The sequence below is a fragment of the Phyllopteryx taeniolatus genome, chromosome 17 (genome assembly GCF_024500385.1).
Source record: "Phyllopteryx taeniolatus isolate TA_2022b chromosome 17, UOR_Ptae_1.2, whole genome shotgun sequence".
Classification (NCBI taxonomy): domain Eukaryota; kingdom Metazoa; phylum Chordata; class Actinopteri; order Syngnathiformes; family Syngnathidae; genus Phyllopteryx; species Phyllopteryx taeniolatus.
The window spans coordinates 19,156,393-19,174,527 of record NC_084518.1 but is presented as its reverse complement, the minus strand read 5'-3'; the positions used below and the strand labels follow the sequence as shown (position 1 = coordinate 19,174,527).

The 18,135-nt window shown below is 39.1% G+C and overlaps 2 protein-coding genes and 1 non-coding gene across 3 annotated transcripts; all 3 read left to right on the top strand.

The window, feature by feature from the left end:
* Positions 1-425: 425 nt before the first annotated feature.
* On the top strand, positions 426-5,212 carry LOC133467527 (heterogeneous nuclear ribonucleoprotein A/B-like). Its single transcript, XM_061752474.1, has 9 exons — positions 426-576; positions 1,626-1,811; positions 2,094-2,262; positions 2,336-2,494; positions 3,120-3,251; positions 3,363-3,492; positions 3,607-3,762; positions 4,615-4,696; positions 4,794-5,212. Exons 2-8 carry the CDS (start codon positions 1,651-1,653, stop codon positions 4,680-4,682), a joined length of 975 nt encoding a protein of 324 aa, XP_061608458.1. The 5' UTR covers positions 426-576; positions 1,626-1,650; the 3' UTR covers positions 4,683-4,696; positions 4,794-5,212.
* Positions 5,213-6,108: 896 nt separating this feature from the next.
* Positions 6,109-6,181, top strand: trnav-cac (transfer RNA valine (anticodon CAC)). The gene has a single exon. It is a non-coding gene; the product is annotated as a tRNA-Val (tRNA).
* A 4,966-nt stretch (positions 6,182-11,147) lies between these two features.
* LOC133467477 (cornifelin homolog B-like) lies at positions 11,148-17,465 on the top strand. Its single transcript, XM_061752382.1, has 4 exons — positions 11,148-11,684; positions 12,607-12,720; positions 14,180-14,340; positions 15,346-17,465. The coding sequence occupies exons 2-4, from the start codon at positions 12,615-12,617 to the stop codon at positions 15,475-15,477; spliced, it is 399 nt and encodes a 132-aa protein (XP_061608366.1). The 5' UTR covers positions 11,148-11,684; positions 12,607-12,614; the 3' UTR covers positions 15,478-17,465.
* The last annotated feature ends 670 nt before the right edge of the window (positions 17,466-18,135 follow it).

Sequence of the window (18,135 nt, the reverse complement as noted above, 5' to 3'; positions counted from 1 at the left end):
GCAGTAACGTGGTGTTGTCCTACTAGTGTGCAGGCATGCCCTACAGTAGCGGGGGCGTTACTGGTGAGACAGTCGTTCTACTAGTGTGCTGATTTGTCTTACTAGTGAGGGCAGTGTCTTGTACTAGTACTCGGACCTTTAAGATGGATATCAAGGATTTCGAATGCTCAAACGGCTTTGTGGAAAGCGTTTATTTTATATCCATGAAATTCAAGGTTCGTGTACTAGTACGCTCTTTGTCCCGACTAGTAGGACAAACACGTTAGTAGTGAGCTGGATATCGAGAGTTATCAAATAAATGCTCAAACGGCTTTCCACACAGGACGCGGCTAACATAAGAAGGACATTCGGTCGCCATGATGGCGTCACAGCAACCCCGTCCACCTTCTGGCCAATGGCGCGGCGGCATTATTGGCGCGCGCCACCAACTGTCCAATCCGGAGGATTGTTGTTGGGATGCGCAGCGGCCTGGTCACATCCGGTCATATATAAGCTGCCACGAGTTAGCGGCGAATTCGGTGTGTCCATTTTGAGCTGCGTTCCGGCGTCTCCCTCTTTTTTTCCCCCCTTCTTAAAGTAAGATTATTTTGCTCTTGTTTTAGTCTATTTAAGTGCTTATTTGTAACCATTTGTGAAATTACGCGCTGGTGTGCGGCTATTTACGCTGCGAGGTACCCTCCAACTTGATGTTTACCGTCCTATAGTAACATTTTCCGGAGGAGCGGAAAGACGATGCTATCGGGAAGCTAGGTGGCTAACAGTGAGGCTCTTATTACCTATGGCGAATGAATGGTTAGCACGCATTCGAGCTGCAATTTTCACCTAAATGCACGTCTTACTCGCTTCCGTTGTGATTTAACTTCATTTCCGTGCGAGGTATGCGATGTTTTGTTTCGCTTGCGGGTGGTCGGATGCCGGCCGGGCCTTGCTCGTTTCCCCCCAGCGCAGTTCGTTAGCACGGCTCGTTAGCAACCAGCTTATTGTTACCAAACATTTCCCGTCGTCGCAAAGTGAATACACGGCCGTTTTAATATCTGTATTACACAGCCTTTATTTAAGCATCAAAGTCTATAATTTTGAATTGAACTGCTAAGTGATGATTGCGCATGTTTTTGTTGGTCTAGTTAAAAGTGTGCATTTATTTGAATAGGAAGCGCCCTCCCCAAACTGTTAGTTTGTTATTAGTCAATTATGGCTCGAGCATCTTTGAAGACGCTCTTTAATCCCTGTAAAGCAGTAGGAACGTGAGAAAGTTTAAAAAATGGCCATAAGATACACAACGATTGTGGTTCATGAGAAATGGACTTGTGCAGAATAATTAAGTTCAAGCCCTAACTGTACCCCCAAACCATGAACACTTATCATTTCAAACTCATCTTACTACTTTACCCTTAAGACAACCATTTTGATAAACGATTAGTTGCTTAGAGCCATTGTTGTAACTTAAAATTGTCCAGATCCTCTGAGTTCAACCTTCTCGATGGTAAATGATTTGATGGGAACAATTATTTGGCCCCAAAAATTATCTGCTTAACCGCTGGAATAATAAATTGTCGTTGATTCTCAACATATTGAGTAGTGACAGCCCTACTGTTCATTTACTTTCTCTCCAATTCTCAACTCAGGCTAAGGTAACGATCCACCCCCGCGATGGCCGACGCTGACATGCTGCTCATGGAGACTTCGGAGCAGAACGGCGACGAGGACCAGAACGGCGCCGCCGCCGAGGCCGAGCTGATGGCCGACGACGAAAGCCACGGCGCCGACGACGGCGGCAAGATCGACGCCAGCAAAAGCGAAGAGGATGCTGGGTGAGTGCGCCTTAATCGGCGTACCGGTTTGAGCGGGGAAGTGAACCGATCCAATATTAATAACAGTGAACCCGCACCTCTTACAGAATTAACTGAAAAGTTAAACAAATAAATGCTTCCTTGAAGTTTACAGAGTTTTAAGTTCTCTAATCAACATCCATCAGATCAGAAAAAGATAGATGCCGATATGTGGCAAAATGCTGAATATAGGTGCTGATATTTGGACAATGCTTACTGCAAATAACTAGTGAAAGTAACAAGTCCCCCCTCTCTTCTCTTTAGCAAAATGTTTGTGGGTGGCCTGAGCTGGGAGACGAACAAGAAGGACCTCAAGGATTACTTCAGTAAATTTGGCGAGGTGTCAGACTGTACCATCAAAATCGACACGGCCAGCGGACGCTCACGGGGCTTTGGCTTTGTGCTCTTCAAAGATGCCGCCAGTGTGGACAAAGTGGGTCACTGTTAAGTATATTGCGCAATAGTCATTGCGTACGCCTCGGTACTGACCGTGTGCGGCGTTTCAGGTGCTGCAGCAGAACCAGCACAAACTGGACGGTCGCCAGATCGACCCCAAGCGGGCCCTGGCCATGAAGAAGGAGCCCGTCAAGAAGATCTTTGTCGGCGGCTTGAACCCAGAGGCCACTGAGGAGAGCATCAGGGAATACTTCGGGGCCTTTGGAGAGGTTAGGAGATTGACAAGCGGGGATATTTGCAGCCTTGGGGTGGAGGAGGATGGTTTGGTTCTGGAATTTTCTGGAACTTATTCACCTCTCATTAAATTTATAACATTTTTGGTACTTTTATTTTTAAATTTTATTCAGTTTCTTTTAAAAAAAAAAAGTTTAAATTAAAAACAGTGATTTATTATTCATTTTTGTAAGTTTTTGTATTGATGTTGGACAGCATCAGGGGAAGCTTGAAGATCTTTATGAAATTTAACCAGCCCCCAAAATACAACTGGCCACGTCTTGAAAGGCTGTCTTGTTGCCAAATTAAGTCATTTGTTTTTGTTTGGTATCGATTTACGTAGCCAGCGTTCTTTTCATAGAACAAGCTGCTATCATTATCAACATATTTACATAGTTTGTTTCAAAATAACTTAATATATAGTGGGTTTAAAATGGATCCCATGTTGCAGACTCTCGGTGGTCGTGTTTTAAATTGTGAGTAGTCTTAAATTTGGTTTCCTTAAGTGGCAATTATTTTTTTTTTGGGTCAGTTTAATAGATGGTCGATCACAGCTGAAAAGATTTAGGAACGTTGACATTTAATGATTAAGACACAGGCGCGTTGTTGTTTTTCTTGCAGATCGAGACTATCGAGCTGCCCCTGGACCCCAAGTCGAAGAAGAGGAGGGGCTTCATCTTCATCACGTACAAAGAGGAAGCCAGTGTCAAGAAATGCTTGGAGAAGAAGTACCACAACATTGAGGGTGGAAGGGTCAGTCGTCTTTTTCAACTGGTCCACTCTTAAAAAAACGAAGGACCCCCTCACGCACTCTCCCTCTTGGTATCGTTTAACATGGACGTTTTGTTCTTTGTGGTCGAGCAGTGTGAGCTGAAGATCGCCCAGCCCAAGGAGGTGTACCAGCAGCAGCAACAGCAGCAGCAGCAGTATGGCGGAGGACGCGGCAGCAGCGGCAGTGGCTACGGCGGCCGAGGGGGCAGAGGCCGCGGAGGAGGTCGGGCGTCATCCTTGAGTTTAGGCATTAATAGTAGTCAAATCCAACGAGGCCTGCGGGCGGATTGGTCACTTTGCTCCGTGTGTAATCGGCTGTGTGTGTGCGTGTCGGCAGGTCAGAGCCAGGGCTGGAACCAGAGCGGCGGCTACGGGAGCTACCAGGGATACGGCAGCCAAGGCTACGGCGGCTACAGTGGCTACGGCAGCTACGGTGGCTACGGCTATGACTACCCCTCCGGCGGCTACTATGGATACCCTGGCTATGACTACAGTAAGTACACACCATGAAGTCGGACGGGATTTTTTTTAATTTTTTTTAATGGATACCCTGGCTATGACTACAGTAAGTACACCCCATGAAGTCGGACGGGATTTTTTTTTTTTTTTTTATGGATACCCTGGCTATGACTACAGTAAGTACACCCCATGAAGTCAGACAGGATTCTCCCCCCCCCACAAGTTTTTTTTGCTTCTATTCAGAATTTAATTTTGTTTAACAGACCTTTTCTATAACTTTTTTATTTCGTTACACTTTTTTTGTAGCTTCTTACAGCTGTTTGTTTTCATTTTTATTGTTGTTGTTTTTTTGCTTTAGGTAATGTTTAACTTTTTACTTTTGATTTGAATGTTTTAACTTTTCAAACTATTAGTTTAATCTCTCTTCAAAATTTCAAAATTACTTTTTGTACTTTTATAAAAATCTTAAATGTGTTGCTTTTTTGTAAATTATTTGTAACTCATCTGTAACAAAACAATTGTTTGGTCATTTTTAGGGATTTAGCTCTTTAAAACTTTGCACACTATTTTTTTCTGAATTTTTTTGTTTTATACTTTCGTTTTTAATTTGCAACATTTTCGACTTTTTTTAACTTTTGGTAACAATTGTATCCGTTATTTTAAGTGTAACATTTTACCACCTTTTGTAGTTTTTTTTTATTATTATTATTTTTTTTACTTATTTTTAAAATGTTTTTTCTTTAAGACAAATGTAGCTTTTTTGACATTAACTGCAATTCTTTCGGGGGACTTTTTGTCTTTTTTTTTTTTTTTTTTTTTTTTTTTGTGGTGGTGTCTACTTACATTGTGCGCAAGTGATGTGGTGTTTGTGTGTGTGTGATGACAGGCCAGGGCAGCGCCAGTTATGGCAAGGCTCCCAGACGGGGCCACCAGAGCACCTACAAGCCATACTGATGCTAACACATGAGGTACGTCATATGCTGGCCTTGCAGTATTTTTCTTTTATTTTATTTTTTTCTCTCCCCACATCTCGGACAAAGTTAGTGTTGTTGTTTGCTCCTCCAGGATCCAGCAAAACACACCCGACTGGACGGATGCGACTCCTTTTATGACAGAAGACCATTTGTACAGAAAACATCAAGAAATGTAACTTTTCCATGTTTTTTTTTTGTTTGTTTTTTTGTTTTTTTTTTAATTGTATTCTTTCATTTTTTAGGTTTTATTTTCCCCTTTGTGTTTTTTTTGTTGTTTTTTTTTCTTCCCTTCCCAACATTTCCATTGAAAGGAAGTGTAATTTTACTGTACTTTTTGGTACCTGTTTTGATTCTAATGTATTGTAAGGGTATTTTACATGTCGGCTGGCTTTACAGGTTGGACGTCTTGGCGCTGTAAAGGAGCTTTTTTGACAAATAAAAAAAGAGAAATTCACAAAGATGGTGTCCTTTTCAATTCTGTATTGGGAAAATAAAACTTTGCTCAATGCACATTTTGTCATTTCATTTGGTTTTAGATTAGTTAATAGTGGGATGCTTTTGAGTTTATTGCTGGGGCCACACATTTTTCCAGTATAGTTAATACAAATGGATGACATTTTCTAAAATTTACCAAAATTCTTGGTTGCTCTTCTGTGGAATATTTTTTTTTTCATAATCAGCTATACGAATCTTGGCACAATTTACTTTATCCATTTGATGCAGTTTTTATGTTGTAGCTTTTTTTTTTTTAAATTCAGTTTGTATTCAAAATGCATTTCATTTTATTTGTAATCATACAAAAACAATAACTGTTGGCACTTTACTGTTGTGGTCACAAGAAGAATCACCTTTTATTGTCATGAACATGCATGCATGCACATGAAATTTGTTCTCTGCATTTTACCAATCACAGTGAACACGTACACAAGTTAGTGGAACACACTGGAGTAGGGGACAGCTGAAGCGCCCGGGCAGCATTTCGGGGTATCAGTGTCTTGCTTAAGGACACCACAGCCGTGAGTTCGGGGGATGTTGGCGACATTTACAGGTACCCCTGCGAGATGTTACCGATTTACAATGATTATTTTTTTAAACTGGCATTAAACTACATTCGGCTATCAAATTACGGCACCTTGTTCTGGAACGCAACAATGCGTCTTTTTCCCAGCAGGCGGCAGTAGAGCACAATGGCCTTGTTAACCTAATTACAGCGAACGAACAAGCAATACCCCTGAAATACAAAATGGGGACCATTCGATATTCATAACGAACGTTTGATTGTATTACGTGATTGTTTATTATTTTTATGTTTCTAGGTTGAGAAACTGCCCATAACGGAAGACAGGACGTAAACATGGCGCACGGTAATGCTATATAACTAGCTTTGGGCGTTGTTGTTAGCATGGGTTTCCGTAGTGTAGTGGTTATCACGTTCGCCTCACACGCGAAAGGTCCCCGGTTCGAAACCGGGCGGAAACACGTTTTTTTTTTTAAAACAGTAAATGCAAAATAATTACAAACTCTAAGTATAACTTTGTACAATGCATGTATTAACATGCTACCATGCTACTCCCAACAGGTGAAACGTTGGCTTCCATTTAAAACATTTGGCTTAATACAAATTATATACATATTATATATATATATATATATATATATATATATATATATGTATTTTAAAATTATTTGAAATAGTATTCATAATGTATACAACCACAAAGCCTTGACAATCATTTGTTTACTTATTAAGTCCAATGCAAATTTTGTTGGATATTGTATGAAAATCTATTTTTCACACAAAGGCAGTCTGGTTGTAAATGATAACCAACAAGATGCATTTAAAACGCATGGGATAGTAGAAGATTGGCACATTTTGCTGCAAATCCATCAGGGAGATTTGTGAATGAGCAAAGCAACGTGGTTTTTATATGACACATTTTAATGACCAAAATCTTACACCGTCTACCAACTACATCTCAGCAATGGGAGCCAGTCTGGGAGTCTTTAACGTTCTGGGCTGCCCGCGTGCCGTCCTCACCGACCCACCAGCACCTCTGGGGCGATGATTTTTGTCCTCTTTAACTTTTCTGTCCCCCCTGCACAGGTCCACATGGTACGTTCCGCGGAGAAGCCGGGCCGCCGTGAGGAAAGGGTCAGCCGCCCACCTGTGCTCCTCCGAGGGTCTGCAAGGGAGTCCGGTCCCGGTGGTCGTCTGGGCATTTTCGGAGTCAATTCTGCCCTCCATTTTGTGCCTTCACCTGCACGCAAATGGCAAGTTGTGAAGCATATACATCAAAATGATAATAATATTCATAATAACATGTATATATATATATCTTTTTACCGAATGGTCAGAGGGAGCTGTACGTCTCATCTCCTATGCTGCAAATCTTGGCTATTTTATTCGTCTTTTGACTCCTCCCTCCATCCCCCCTGCTCTCTACACAAACACACTCCACATTTATAGCTTAACCATTTTGGGGACGTTTTATAACAGTTCCTTTGTGGTTTTATTACATTTGAGTCAAAAGCTTCTACTACTATACAGTGAACTTCCACATATTCGCGGTTCAGCATGAACAGATTTCCATATTTGCACATTTTTGGGGTAACCTAGCCGTATTCACAGTTTTTGTGCTCAGGCCAAAGCTATGAATAATCTAAAAAATATTGCTTTGGCACCATCTTGTGGCATCTGGTGGCGAATGAACCGAGGGGAATAGCTTTATTTATTCAGGACGTAGCCTTGTCTAATTGAAGAAAGGTGCTTTGCCATCTTGTGGAATCTATAGGCAATTCTAAACCTTATTAGGTGGCGTCAATTACTTACGGATTTTTGTTATTTGCAGAACACACAACTGAACTTACAGTTGCACACCTTCAGTGTAGTACCACGTTGTGTCACAACATGCTTGGCAGCACTGAGCTCTACTGAAAGAGATGTGGCGTAGTTAATAGAAAGAAAAAGGAAGAAGAGGCCCCTTCACTGTCGGACAGAAGCACGATTTGCTGTTTGACAAGTTGTTGTTTATGTTTGCATGTGTTGCCGCTCCGTTTTTTTATTTACCATAACGTCCAAGCCTTCCGTCAGCCTGTCTTTGGTTTGTCATATTAAATGTTAGCATTAAGCTAGTGCATTTTCTTTAGACGAAATGATATGGTTTATTGGAACATTTTGATCTTTAAATATACAATCTTAAATTGTCTTTTGTGGTGTCAGTTTTACAGTAAACCTCTACTGGAAGTGACCAATGAACAGCTTGAAGCAAGCACACTGTGCCTCTTATTTGAAGAACTGTGCCAATGAGAGGGTGAGAACTGGCGCTAAGGAATACATACGTGGTCAAAATGAACTATTAGTGAATTGTTCGGGCAATGATGACTTGGTTCGACCCGTTCCGGCGTTACTTCTAATCACTCATTTATTTAATAGACGTTGATGACAAACAATTGTGAGTCGTGCTGTTGCAAAACCCTTTGCTGACATGTCCAATGTTAAATAAAAAAATAATAATCGTCATAAAAAAAGATTTCTATAGATGATAATATAATGTTTTCATTAGTATTCATATTAATATGAATAATATGAATAATAATAACATTATTATTCATATTAAGCTATATTATAGATTAAAAAAAAAAAAATATATATATATATATATACTGTAGTTTTATATTATTTGAGAAATCACATTTTCCTTCTGTTTCTCCTCTTATTGTATCCTTTTGTATCTCGTGTTTCTGCTGGCAGACTTCACTCCGTAGTGTTTCAGTTACCTTCGACCCACATCAGGATCCGCAGGGTCCAACATGAACAGGCCGAAAGCCGCCTCGTGGACAAACCTACTGACCCGCGCTGACGAGAAAGCAAACAAGTGAACTGCGGCGTAAACCGAGAGGTTACAGTCCAGCCGGCGACGGGATGGGCGGACACGTGAATTCCCAATTTAGACGCTTGTGGCGACTAAGGTAAGGTAATTGCAGTTCCATTCGAGCAAACTGCAACAGTGCAAAATATTACCAGTTGCATAAAGTGTCAAAATATGTCTGTGCCAAATCCACGAAAAAAATCCACAAAATAGTTGTCATGCTCATTTTTTATTTTATTTTTTTACAAAATCTGTGAAATAATTATTTCACAAAAGCCGAAAGCTGCTCTTTATTAATTTACAAAATCCAGTACTATCCATCCAGTCAATCAATCCAGTATTCATTTTTTTATTCATTCATTCAATTTTACAAAATACTCAAAGTAACTTTCGTGTAAAATATTAAAGCCACTCACTGCCTAATTTTCGTATAAAATACACTACCTAATTTTTGGACAATATACAACTGAATAATTTTAGCACAAAATACACTTAAACGTTTTTGTACAAAAGCCACAAAATAATTTTTGAAAAAAATACGCTAAAGAATCTTTATCAAAATCCATACAATAATTGTATAAAATCCCCAAAATTATTTTCGTATTAAAGCCATGAAATAATTATCTAAAATCCTCTACGTAATGTTTGTACAAAACACACTCAATAATTTTCACACAAAATCTTCTACTTACTTTTTTGCAAATACAGTCTTCCTCCAGTCTTTTTTTAAATAAATAATAAAAAAATTCATGAAAAAATACCCAAAACATTTCCTTACTAAACATTTGTCGTATAAAATCTACAAAACTGACGCACACTTTTTTGTACAAAATACACTAAATACTAATTTGCACAAAATTTACTGAATAACCTTTGTAAAAAAATAAAATTATTCACTTTCAATTTTTGGCAAAAGCCAGTAAATAATTTACCTTTCAAATTGCACTAAATCATTTTTGCACGAAATCCACAAAAGCACATTAAAACAAAATACACAAAAAAATTATCTTTTTGTATCGTGGGGTAATTATCATTCAATTACAACCAAACTGCAACCATGTTGCATATTGACAATGTGGCATTTTTTTAAATCACCCCCAAAAAAAAAAATCAATAAAATAAATGCACTGAAATGTTGTGTAAGGTGCCAAGACAATGACTGATTGACCTAGATTGCATTTTAGATTATCTTTGAATATTCTGGAATTTCCACCCCTCCCTTGCTACTCCTGGTTTCGGGTGGCGGTGACTTGGAGTGTGACATTTCAAGGTTGTTCAAATAAATGATGTCATCGCCATCACACGCGAAGCATCTACTGGAATGTTTCTGCGAACGCGACTTCATAACATGACGCTCGAAGTACACTCCTGCACCTTGAAGAGCCTCAAATTTGGAGTTTTCAGGAAAAAAGTATTCAGTGCGCCTCACTTGCGTCAAAGGAGTGACTCTCCGCATTTGGCATGTTCTTTTCCTTTTTAGGACACTTTTTCCAGAAAGATCGTGACAAGACAAGAAAAGAGCAAACAGAACTGGTGTGATACCGCCCTATTTTTACAAGTAGTAACAGTTAGCTAATGTGTTGGTGATTTCCGTCGAAATATACCACTCTGTAATAAATACTTTTTGCACCAAATCCACAGAATCATACTTCAAAATCCATCAAATCATTTTCATATTAAAGCCACAAAATACATTTATGACAGATATGGCTTTTTTTCCCCCACAAAAGCCGCAAAATAAATTTTGCACCAGTACACTTATTTTTTGCATGAAATCTAATAGATCCCCACAATAATTCTCTTAGAAATTCCAATTTTCTTTTAACAAAAGCCATGAATGTCTTTAAAAAAGCTACTTCATCTTTTTTTAAACATTTTTTTACCAAATCTTACCAACAACATTTTGTAATAAATCCATCAAAAGATTTTGATACACCACACACTCGATTATCTTTGTGTAAAACCCACAAAATAATTTTCAGACAAAATCCACATTTGTTTTTAGGTACTAAATAATTTTTGAACAAAATATTTTTCTTTCAATAAAATCCACACATTTTTGTGCAAAAACGACTTATTTTTTTGTACTAACTCTAGCCCCCAAAAATATTTGCACAAAATCCACCCCAACAATATTTGTGTGCCACACCCACTAAATAATTTTCATACAAAATTCACTGCACAATTTCTGTACAAAGTCCAATAATTGTACAAAAAAAATAGACCAAATAACCTTCAGACAAAATAGACAGAATAAGTTTTGTAAAAAAAAAAAAAAAAAAGGAAATAGATTAAATATTTTTGTACAAAATATTCAAAATGAAATATATATACTAAATCATTTTTACACAAAATCCACAAAATAATTATTGTTGAAAATTTGCTCAATCATTTTTGTACAAAATCAACCAAATAAAATCCGAGCATGTAGTTCCTTCAAAATGGGAAGCACTCGCAAGGCTGCAAATGCTGTTCAAATGTGATGTGAAACATTAAACGTTACTGTTGATGAAGCTAACGACTAATGCTTCCGAACCTCAGTGGGGCAACTGTTTTCCAGGCGGACCCCTGCCCCCCCGATGGTGATGACATCACATCCTCTTTGTAAACATCCATCCATGCATCCATTTTCTGAGCCGCTTCTCCTCACACGGGTCGCGGGCGTGCTGGAGCCTATCCCAGCTGTCATCGGGCAGGAGGCGGGGTACACCCTGAACTGGTTGCCAGCCAATCGCAGGGCACATACAAACAAACAACCATTCGCATTCACAGTCACAGTCACAGTCACACCGACGGGCAATTTAGAGTCTCCAATTAATGCGTGTTTTTGGGATGTGGGAGGAAACCGGAGTGCCCGGAGAAAACCCACGCAGGCACATGCAAACTCCACACAGGATTGAACCCGGGTCCTCAGAACTGCGAGGCTGACGCTCTAACCAGTCGCCCACCGTGCCGCCTCTTTGTAAACAACATATTCAAATTGAATTTGTACTCAGCTGGGACACAACAGGCCCAACAGGTCGCTCCAGTCGGTCCTCTCGGCTTTTATTTCTGGAGCGACTCGGGCTCCGACAAGACGTTCGCTTTCCTTCCCTAACGTGTCGCACGCTCAGGTAACACACAATAACTCTTTTAGGATGACACATTGTTCCGATTATTTACACTTGAATTGATGTGCTATTTCATGATGTCAGCTTTCACATCTGTCTATCTGTTTATCTGTCTGTCTGTCTGTCTATCTATCTATCTGCATCTGATTCAAAATTGGCAAATGGCTTAATTTTTCTCTAAATATGAAATTTGTCTTGAAAAATGATGACTTTTCTGAAATTAACTGACTCGAACTTTTTTTTTCCCCCTCAAAAGAACGTGAACATTTTCTTGGGAAAATACAATTTTCTTGCAAAATCCATCTTTCCATGTACGTTTCCAACTTTGAGTCTGACTTTTTTTTTTTTTCTCTCTCGAAGCATAATTTCCTTGAAAATTTTAGACATTTCCCTCTGGATTTTTTATAAGAGGAATACTGTGTTTTTATTTTCCTCTGGCAAGCAGTAACATTCTGATCCCCCCCCCCCCCGCCCAAAAAAAGGGACTTTCTTGTAAAATTCAGACTTTTAAAAATACAATTACAAAAATACAATACAAATTTTCTCGACCAAAAAACCCGACTTTTTTTCATGCAATCCCTTTTTTTAAGTGAATGTGTGACTTTTTCTTGAAAACTATCCCTTTTCCTTGTAGATTTCCAACGTCGTTAAAATATGACCCTTTGGATTTTAAAACGTGGAGCATTTTTTTTTTAGATCATTCTCGCTACCAATCGTACCTGTCTACAATTTCATCTTTTTTTTGTCAGAGGAAATACATAGTGTTTTTGGTTCTACTCCTGCTGTTATGGGTGAGGGTTAGGTTAGGTATTATGTAAAGCAGCACACGCCCGCATTTAACAAGCAATGAAGATATAATTACATGTTTAAAGGGCTGCAAATAAGCAAAATCCAAAGCGCATTCTCTCACGTGTCGTCCGCCCAGGAGCCGCCATGTCGTCCAAGATGGTGATCAACCAGCCTCAGCCCGTGATGGTTCACCGAGAGTCCAACAAGTGGGGCAGCGGCATCTGCGACTGCTGCAACGACGTACCCATGTGTAAGATGTATAGTGCTCCGTTGCGGTTCGCCCGTGGTTCGAACCCCAGCAGTGGCTTTTTAAGCTTTTTTTTTTTTTTTTTTCCGTAGGTTTTTACAGCATACAGCGAACCCCCGTTTATTGGGATATATGTTCCAGACCCACCCGCTATAGGTGAAAATCTGCGATATACTGCATTTATAGACTATATTGTCCATATTGCGGATTTTCACCTATGGAAGGTGGGTCTGGAACATATCCATATCCGTTTATCACGGGGGTCCACTGTACTGCATATCACGTTGATGAATGTTATTAATGATGCATTTTATTTTGAGGGCCTTTCATGTCACTGAAGGTCACGCTTCCACAAAAAGAACAATATAAAATGAAATACAAAATGAGCAATACAATAAAGCAAAGTAGTCTAATACAGAATGAGCAATACATGATCTAACCAGTTGTAAAGAATGTGGCTGTTTAAAGAGATGTGTTTTGAGTAATGTTCTGAATGGGATGAGAGTCCGAATTCCTAATGTGAGGTGGGAGAGTGTTCCGAAGATGAGGGGCTGAGCAGCTGAAGGCTCTCGATGCCATGGCGATCAGACGGGCGGGAGGTGGATCAAGTTGAACTGAGAATGACGACCTAAGAGAACGGGTGGCTATGTTAATGTGGAGGAGGTTGGTGGGCTAGTGAGTGGCGAGCTTATTGATGGCTTTCAATGTGAAAAGGAGGATCTTGTATAAGGGGATCTTGTCAGAATGCGGGCGGCAGAGTTTTCAACCTTTTGTAAAGTTGCAGATGGGTTTGTTTGGTAGGCCAATGAGATGTGAACTGCACTAATCAAGACTGAATGTGAGAAGTGAATGAATCAGAGTTGCAGAGTTGTTAGGGTAGAGGAGACGGGAGATGTTGCGCAGGTGCAAGTAGGCAGACCGAGTTATGGCGTTGTGTGACTGAAACGAGAGTGTGTTATATTTGCGAAGATATGACCAAGTGGAAGGATGTAGATTTAGAAAATAATTGGACCAAAGACGGACCCTTGCGGAACACCAAAGGAAATGGGGGCATGATCTGATGTGAAGAATTTTAATTGGATGCACTGAGTGCGGTCAGAAAGATATGAGGTTAACCAGTAAAGTGCAGTGCCAGAAATTCCAGTAGATGAAAGTCTCTTGATAGATGTTGACTTGAATGTGAGATTGTGTCAAAGGCTGAAGGGTGGTCCAGGAAAATGAGTAGGGAAAGGAGTCCGCAATCAACAGCCGTTATCGGTTAGGTCGATTAGTGCGGTTTCTGTGCTGTGGAATGCGTGGAAACCTGATTGAAATTGTTCATATAGGTTACTGTCAGAGGGAAGTGTACGGGTGAAGCAGGTCATTGTGGGTGGATATTGTCCATTTTTGTGTGGAAAAAAAAGTCATGTTACAGTGATGGTTCAAACCAAAATCCAACAATTTGTGTGTTGCTGACTTAAAGGCTGCTGTGCGTTCTGGTGCTTGCCTTGCTTCGCCTGCATGACGGCCAAAAAGTACGGCGAGTGCCTCTGCCTCCCCCTGGTGGACGTACTGCTGAGCCCCTGTGTCCCTCCCGTCACCATGTCCATGAGGGTGTCTATGCGCCAACTCTACGGCATACGGGTAAGTACGTAATACATACGCTGTAAATTATGTACAGGTAATTGAGTGAGTACCATTTTAGCATGCGTTATTGTCAGGTAATCATTAATATGTTAAAAAAAAAAACAGTGTCTCACTATAACCAACAAAATAATGAACTAACTAACTCAGTCACTCGTACGTTTTTTTTTAATTACACTTTTTCAGCTAAGATGTGGTTGTTGTTTTTTATAATCCCACTTTTTTTGCCCAAAAAGTCTGAACATTTTATTGAAAATGTATATTTCTTTCTTTATTTAATTTTTGTATTTATTCATTTATTTGTTTAAAATATGGCTTTTTCATGGAAATAAATAACTTTTGTGATTTTGACTTTTTTTTGCTGAAAAAAAGATCTCGCTTTTTTTTTTTTTATCATTGTTGACTTTTTGATTTTTTCATAGAAATGTCTAACTTTTCCTTGAAATATTATTTACATCCTTGAAAAAAAAAAACTTTTTCCTTGTGTGACTTTTTTCTTGTAAAATATGTGGGAAAAATATCAAATATTATAACTTAACTAATATAGCTTTTTTTGTGCCAAAAAACAAAATTTATTTCTAGTCAAAATCCATTTTTCTTTCTTGGAAAAAAAAGTTGTTTTCCTTGAAATATATGACTTTTTTTTTTAGTGAGGAATCATTAAATAATAGTGGGGGAAAAACTTCCTCAGAAGATTTCTACTTAAAATAAAAATAAAAAATTGCTCAAATAATGTAAAATATTTCTTAAATGTAAGATATGGGTTTTTAATGGGAATTTTATCTTTTCCTTAAAACAAATACTACTTCCTCCTCCTAGGAGTAATCTTTTTTTTCCCCCCCAAAAAAAACATTTATCTTGAAAAATGTTCTATTCTGTTCTTTCTCCCCTTTTCTTCTGTACATATTAACCAGAAAAAAAATCCACCTTTTTCTCGCAAGATTCCAACAATTTTCTCAAGAATAATGTCTTGAGTGTGATTTTCCAAATGTTGTGTGTCCACAGGGCTCCATGTTCAATGACTGCGTGTGCGCCACCTTCTGTTCGGCGTGCGTGTGGTGTCAGATGGCGCGCGAAATGAAGGAGCGAGTCATCGAAATCGTGCTGGTTAACAAACACACCAAGACTTTCGCGTAGCAACAGCGGTACGTTTCAGAGTGAAAAACCACACTACGTAAAAGGCGCATAGGCTGTGTTCGGAATCCTTCGCTCATTCCCGACTCCATAATTCCTATACAGTGATACCTCGGCTTCCGAGTGCCACGTAAATAGAGCCATTTATATTCTAATTCAGATTTATTGAGCTGTCGTCATTAATCTGCTAACACTGTCACTCAGTCACCCCCTTGAGGATCTCGATGGTACCACAAGACAAAATGCACCTTTGCTATCGTATTTTCACGACCATAGGGCGCACCGTATTAAAAGGCGCAGTCTCACGTACGCGGTCTATTTCTGTATTTAACACATACATAAGGCGCACCGTATTATTGGGCATGGTCAAACATACGCTAGCTTAAAACATACGGTAGCATGCATGCACGCGAAAACAATGTTTTTAAAAAGGCAGCGGGAGCAAAACTAAGTTTGGTTGTACTTAATTGAAGTATTTAAGAACGTACTCACCTTATTTTTTGATCAATCCTCATCCACAAATCCATCCAAGTCCTCATGTTCTGTATCCGAAATGAACAGCTGGGCAAGTTCTCCATCAAACACGCCGGGTTCCCTCTCGTCATTGTCGGAGTCAGTCTCGTTGCCGGGGGGATCCTCAGAAGCTCGTTTTCCTGCATGCTCCACTTGCGAACCGTGGATTCGTTGATCTTGAATTGTTCCTCCGCCTAACTGATAGCTTGCAGTTTAAACTGCGCTTCGTAAGCGCGTCTATTCGTAGGTGCAGTTTTTCGATTGCGGTCAAGCCAGCCGCCCCTAATTTTGTTCATTACGGTAATAAGTCGCCAACTCGCGGCGAAAGCCACCTTCAAAATAAAAACTTCCCAATAATACGGATGTCAATGCTCTTTGGTTAAGGAATGCAACTCCACTAAAAGAGGTTTGATGAAGATCTGATATTGTATTTCAAAATAAAAGTCTCCGAAAACGAATAAACTACACTTTTTTAATGCATCTCAAGATTCAATTAACCTTGCTGGTTGCATTCCTTTATCGAAGAGCATTGACAAACCGATGTTGTTTTGCACAATGCACATACCGGCGCTATATGCCTACTGGGGGCGTGCCTCCACGCGCACCCTTCCCCCTTTAATGCGGTCCTCAGCCACGTCCGCTTTTCCTCTGGATAAGCAGCGTGTCGGCAGGAAATGCTCCCAGTCAGTCAAGCGGAGCGCTCATCACACAACATTTATAGATTTTGGAACTCGGTGCACACATAAGGCGCCGCCGCATTATAAGGCGCACCGTCCATTTTGGAGAAAATTTAACACTTTTAAGTGTGCCTCATGCTCGTGAAAATACAATAACTAAATAAAAATTAATTATTTCATCCCGAGCAATGACATGTTTGATTATATTTTTTCTTTAAATTATTACCCAAATGATTGATGGGTACTTTTATTTTTTTCATTTCTCAATATGTATCTTGACTGTTGTTTTCAGCTAAATATAAATAATATCAGCAGGTATGCTCAATTTTTCTGACTCTTTTTGTTTTAATTCAAACACCTTACCATATGTAAAAAAAAAAAAAAAGAACAGCTCACATGGGCTGGAAGGCAGACAAAACAAAAAAAAAACTAACAAAAAAAAAAAACTGCAACTGTTTTGTTGACATTTGTTTTCATGAAAAGTAGTTAAGAACAGATGCAGGAGACGAAAAGAACTTCTGTTCTCAATGAAAATAAATGTTAAGATTAAGTTTCAACGGTTATGTAAGGAGTTATCAATGATGTTCCAAATGATTGTTTTTGTTTTGTTTTTAATGATGGAAGTGAAATAAGGTAAATTTAATAAACATTTGTTATTCGGGCAATGTAAAGATTAGCTTTAGAAACAGAAATATAAAACTTTTTTGGGGTGGCGTTGTGTATGCCCACTTGTTGACATCTGTACAAAAACATGGAAGCCGTGCTTCTAAAGACAAAATAAATGGAATATGTTGAAGACCATTACACAGACAATGTTCCTCTGTTGTGATGTAAACGTCCTGCTAAAAAAAAAAAAAAAAAGACGCATCAAGTTTAAAAGAAAGGTTTACAACATCATTAAAATCACATTAGATATGTATGAGGTAAAAAAAAAAAAAAAAAAAAAAAAAAAAGCTCCCTCAGATTTTTGGGGCCACTGTGCGCCCTCTAGTGAACTGTGTTTGAATTGTTCCATAAGCAGCTTAGCATGGCGTTCCTATTAAAAGCAAATGTAGAAAATTGTGATGAAAGAAAGATGAAGTCATGCGTCCAAAGCAAAAATATTCTGCAGTAGCAGTCGTGCGAGTTCATGAACAGTCGGAATTGGGGGGAAAAAGGAAACCGCAAGGATACAAAGTACACAGTAGTCAAAACACTAGCTAGTGTAGTTCTTGTCGATACTTTAAAAGGATGTTCCGACTTTTTGAAAAGTTACAATTGTACAATATCTGGTTTTATTGTTATATAAGGAGTTTACAGTGATGTTTTTAGAAAAAGTAGTCATTTGTCGGGATTTGCCAGCGATACCAATGAAGTTCTTGTGATACAAGATGATACAGTTATAATTAGGTTCTGTTTAAAAAAAAAAGTTACCAATACACGGTATCAGTTTTAATTGTTATGTAAAGAGTTAATGACAAGATTCCGATTA